This window comes from Monoraphidium neglectum (assembly GCF_000611645.1).
Source record: "Monoraphidium neglectum strain SAG 48.87 unplaced genomic scaffold scaffold02243, whole genome shotgun sequence".
Lineage (NCBI taxonomy): Eukaryota > Viridiplantae > Chlorophyta > Chlorophyceae > Sphaeropleales > Selenastraceae > Monoraphidium > Monoraphidium neglectum.
Genome location: NW_014011385.1, coordinates 4,975 through 9,577, shown reverse-complemented (window position 1 = coordinate 9,577; position 4,603 = coordinate 4,975). Strand labels below are relative to the sequence as shown.

Genomic DNA, 4,603 nt, shown 5'->3' with positions numbered 1-4,603 from the left:
CACACACACACACACACACACACACACACACACACACACACACACACACACACACACACATACAAACGCACTCGCACGCGCGCGCACACACACACACACACACACACACGATATATCTCACACACAATTGCACATCATGATGTCATCGATGCTTGATCGTGAGCACTCACAGGTCCATGTCTTGGCCCTCCCCAAAGACACCCCTCAGGGCGCCGTACATCGGGTAGGACAGCACAGAGCCCAGCGCCCCAGGGCCGGCGTAGGACGCGACAAAGCCCAGCCGCTCCAGCCCTGTGTTGGGGAAAAGGGGCAGCCGATGGACGAGGCGATGGGTTGGCTTTGCGTTGGGGGATCGGGCTCTTCACACCTGATAAGCTCAGGGTTGCGATCGAGTTGCGCTGCTGAGCGGCATTGCGACGTGGCAGGGAGGGAGGTTTCACGATTTTCAGGGATGGGTTGCAGGCGCACACAGGAGTGGATTATGTATGCTCAATTTGAAAAAATGCGCAGAGAGTACAGCAATTGCAACCCTTACCCTTCTGACCGACTTGCTTCCCTTGGTGCCATCGATCGCACGGCTATGGTATCCACCCCCTTGCCTCTAGCAACCCCACCCCACCAGTGAATGCAACCTCGCCCAGCGTGAACACGCCGGCGGCACCGCTGAACTCCCGCCAGAAGGGCCGCGCCACCTCAGGCGCCGTGTCCACCCTGAGGCCGTCAAGCGAGAAGGTCGTCACCATGAAGCCCACCCACCTCAGCAGCTGGTGGGGAGTAGGGAGGGCCGAGGCATGACGAGGCAATCAGGCGGGCAGGAGTGGTTATTACATGGCAAGGATGATTTTTGTCCTCGAGATTGAGGGTGCCAAAGAAGTGCATATCAAAATCAGGGCTAAGCCCGCCTGTCTCAAAAACCCCAATCCGGCATACCCTCAGACAATGCTGCAACAAGCCATTCAGGCAGCAGGTTTAAAGGGCCCCCACGCATGACCATCACGCACCAATCGCCATGGCACCAGAGTCCCACCAGTGTCAGGGTCGCGCGCGCGGCCGTCCTACCTCGTGGCGCACGAAGGGGTGGGACTGGTTAAGGTCTGGCAGCCCCGCCAGGCGGCAGTGCTCCAGGGGGCCCTCATCCGCCGCATCAAAGGCGGCACGGGGGATGCTGCAGCTGCCGTCGCAGCCTTGATGTGTTTTTTGTTGGTTTTGCATGTGTGTGCGAGGTGCAAGCGCGGGGGGGGGGGGCGCGACGAAATTGGCAGGGACACAGGGGATGCAATCGTCAACAATCACGGATGTTTTGGTGGCAAACGCCTGCTGCATAATGCGGGAAGCCCATGGCAGGGTGAAGGCCACAGAAAAGTAGGAGGCCCCTTGGTGGGGCTGGGGGTGAGGGGTTACTTGGCACCCGAGGAGCCAGACAAGCACGCGCGTTCGTGCACTCCACGGCACCTGAGCAGTCGTGGTAGTGGTATGGGCTGTCAAAGGGGTGGATGGTGGATGTGTCGCAGGCGCCCACATGGTTGGCCACCACGTCCAGCATCACTAAGAGGCCTGCGTGGGGCAAGGGCAGCGGCAGTGATGGCGGTGTTGAGGGCGGCGCGTGCGCTTTCGAGCGTGAAAGGAGTTGGGAAAAAAGCGAGCTCACCAGCATTGTGGCCCTTCTCCACCAGCGCTCGGAGGTCGTCTGGTGTGCCGATGTGAGGCTCGATGGCGTATAGATCTGCAGATTCGTGTGTGTGTGTGTGTGTGTGTGTGTGTGTGTGTATGTGTGTGTGTGTGCGCGTGTGTGCGCGCACGCACACACGTGTGCGCGCGTGTGTGCGCGGCCGTGTGTGCGCGAGTGCACGCGCACACAACACGTGACTACGGCGTGTCGGCGGGTGAAGGCTTCAGGAGAGCCTGGGTAATACGTAATGCCAGCAAAGTTGCTCTGAGCTGTGCACATGTGTTGGATTTGGTTTGGGCCTTGATGCATATGAGGCTTGCGGCGCCGCTCGGGCAGCAATGTGCCACGGGATGCTGTCCTGCGCAGCCCATCGCCCCTCGTGCAACTCCCCAATCATCCACCACCCGCCCAGGGAGCAGCCCACCCTGGGCCCAGTATCCGTGGTAGGGTGCCACCCCGAGTCGCCGCCTGGGGCACTGCCGCACCACCGGGCTGATCCAGATAGCGTCGGCGCCAAGACTCGCGACGTAATCCAGGCGTTCAGCCACTCCGTTCAGTGTGCCTGGCGGCGGGTGACGGCATGCGTTGTGGCATGTTGTTGACGTGTGTGGCGAGGGGTCAAGGGAGTGCCAGTCGTCGCTGCTGTGGGTCCCAGCGCAAGCAAGCCGCACAAACCAACACCAATATACAGTATACGGTTGTTGGACGCGCATCAGGGGCATGCACCGCTGGTCGGGCCGCTCCTACTGATGCATGCTCCGTCCACCAGCGCTGTGTAGGGTTCTGCTTTGGTGCGCTCACCCCCGCACCACCCTTTCAGGTCCAAGCACGGGGCCGCGCTCCTTGAATTGAACCTACAAGCACGCACAGCGCAGACGCGATGCAGTGATGTCAACGTTGCCGTTGACTTCCAGCTGCAAGGATATGAGCGGCGCTTTTTTCCGCCTGCACGGGCCGACATAAGTGATCTCGGCCCACCGCAGCCCCTGCTCACCGATCCACCAGCAACTGGTACAGCACGCGCCCGCGCCACTCCTCAGCTCCTGCCGCCGACACGGGGCGGCCCCCGTGCAGGAACGCCAGCACCACCACGGCCACGGTGGCTGCTGCACGCCGTATTGGCCGCACACCTGCAGTATCATGCGACGAGGAGCCATGGGCGGGGGCGCTGATGCGGGCGTTCATGCGGCAGACGGGTGGCACCTCGGCGAGTGAGATGGGGCGGCCCAGCGATGCTTGAAGCTCCGGTGGCAGGACGCATGGGCTGTATCAAGTAATTCTGGATCTATTTGTGCGCACATTTGACATTCGATGGCCGTGACCTCCTCGCGAAGGAGTGCGTAACTGTGCTTTCACGGGATGCACTCTGAGCCATTGGCAACTGTGCGTCTTGAACCGTTGAACCATATGAGAGTTATAGTGTGGGCGTGTATGTATATACAACCATTGTCTTGGAAGCATGTTGGAACCCCAGATCTGTTGGTGACACTTGCCGAAACACCTCATGGCGCCTGCTGCATGAGAGTCCAAATCACATTTGGTCTTGTACAGCCGCAAAAATGGAATGTTATTCACCTTCTGGAACAGGCACGCCTGTGATAGGCTGACGGCTTGGTCAACCACACATATATGAACACCGAAGGAACTGGATATGCGCAAAGCACTCAAAGCACTGGATATGAACTGCATGTCGGCGCGGTGCAACCACTACATACATGCCGCCGTTTGCTCAAAGCTGCTGCTGCTCCTGCGACCATTGCTCATGCCTGCTGACTTGCTGTAGGTCCCATGCTCATCGGCAGCCTTGGGTTCAGAAACGCGTTTTGGCCTTCCCCCAGGGATCCCCGGGGATTCCGTCCGGAACACCAGAGAGGGTGGGATGGTGTAGGTGATACACTGCCGTGTTCGTGGCAGTCGCCTAGCCTGGCGGGCGGCTGCGGCAGTCGTTCAAGTGTATTGCCCGGGGCGGTTTGGCCTCAGGGGCTTCCCAATGCGCCATGTGCCTGCAAATGTCTGTTACCCATCTCATTTGAAGGAGTCACACTGTATGTACCGACAGCATCATCTTTTCATCTTGTACTGTACCAGTATGCAGCAACCTTGTGTGAGCGGGCGCTGCCCGTCGGAGGCATTGGCGGCGTCACTTGGGCGCTTGCGCTGCGGTGCTGTGGTGTCACCTGGGCGCATCACTTGTGGAAACACTCAACCATGTGCCCAGTCATCTTCAATTATTATAAGTCAACGATGCATGGTCCGCAGATCACTGTCAGAATTCCTACCGTGCCATCAACCCGGGCCTTCTTGTTTGCGACATAATTCATCATCAAGAGCATTGTGCTTGTCGTGATTGAAGGGCCGCACACTCGCTTGCATAGCTCGTGTGTCGGCGGTGCTGTGCGCGCTCTGCACTCCGCACCACACGGCCCGCTCAAGCGTTGCGGCGATGCCGCCGCCCCGCCGCGCCCGCCTGGTGGTGGCCCAAGAGGAGGAGAGCGACGACGTCAGCTCCAGCAGCTCCGAAAGCGAAGACCCGGTGGACGGGTCGGATGACGACCCAGGTCAGGAGGACGAGGAGCAGGAGGGGTCGGACGATGGGGACGAGGACGAAGAGCGACGGGACCCCAGCGCCGCGCAGCGCCGCGGTGGCGGCAGCGGCACGGGCGGCGCCAAGCGCGCGAAGCCCATATCTGTTTCGTTGAAAAAGAAAGGCGGCGACGTGTGCCACGTGTGCGGGGTGAAGGGCCACCAAGCGGGGTTCCAGGTGAGGGAGGGGGTTGGTTCATCCTGTTGGGGGGGCAGTAACGAGCACGCACAGCCTGTTGAGTAATGACACGTGTTTGAAGCGTGGGTTCCCGACCTCGTGCCTGCAGCGAATGAAATGAGGGGGGGCGCGCCCCCTCGGCCGGTCGGGCAGCGGCGCCGCTCGCGGCGGGG

The 4,603-nt window shown here is 60.6% G+C and overlaps 2 protein-coding genes across 2 annotated transcripts in view; one reads left to right on the top strand and one right to left on the bottom strand.

Annotated features, from left to right (window-relative positions):
- Window positions 1-166: 166 nt before the first annotated feature.
- On the bottom strand, window positions 167-3,433 carry MNEG_10256 (hypothetical protein; the record flags this gene model as incomplete). The annotated part of the gene is made up of 8 exons (XM_014041273.1): window positions 167-291; window positions 620-764; window positions 1,060-1,184; window positions 1,453-1,554; window positions 1,649-1,723; window positions 2,094-2,161; window positions 2,664-2,799; window positions 3,385-3,433. The coding sequence occupies 8 exons, from the start codon at window positions 3,431-3,433 to the stop codon at window positions 167-169; spliced, it is 825 nt and encodes a 274-aa protein (XP_013896727.1).
- A 679-nt stretch (window positions 3,434-4,112) lies between these two features.
- The window catches only part of MNEG_10255 (Protein DAMAGED DNA-BINDING 2), a gene marked incomplete at both ends in the record, with an annotated part of 4,889 nt that continues 4,398 nt past the window's right edge, over window positions 4,113-4,603 (top strand). The window contains one exon of the mRNA XM_014041272.1: window positions 4,113-4,430. Coding sequence (XP_013896726.1) covers window positions 4,113-4,430 — 318 coding nt within the window. The remainder of the gene's footprint in view (window positions 4,431-4,603) is intronic.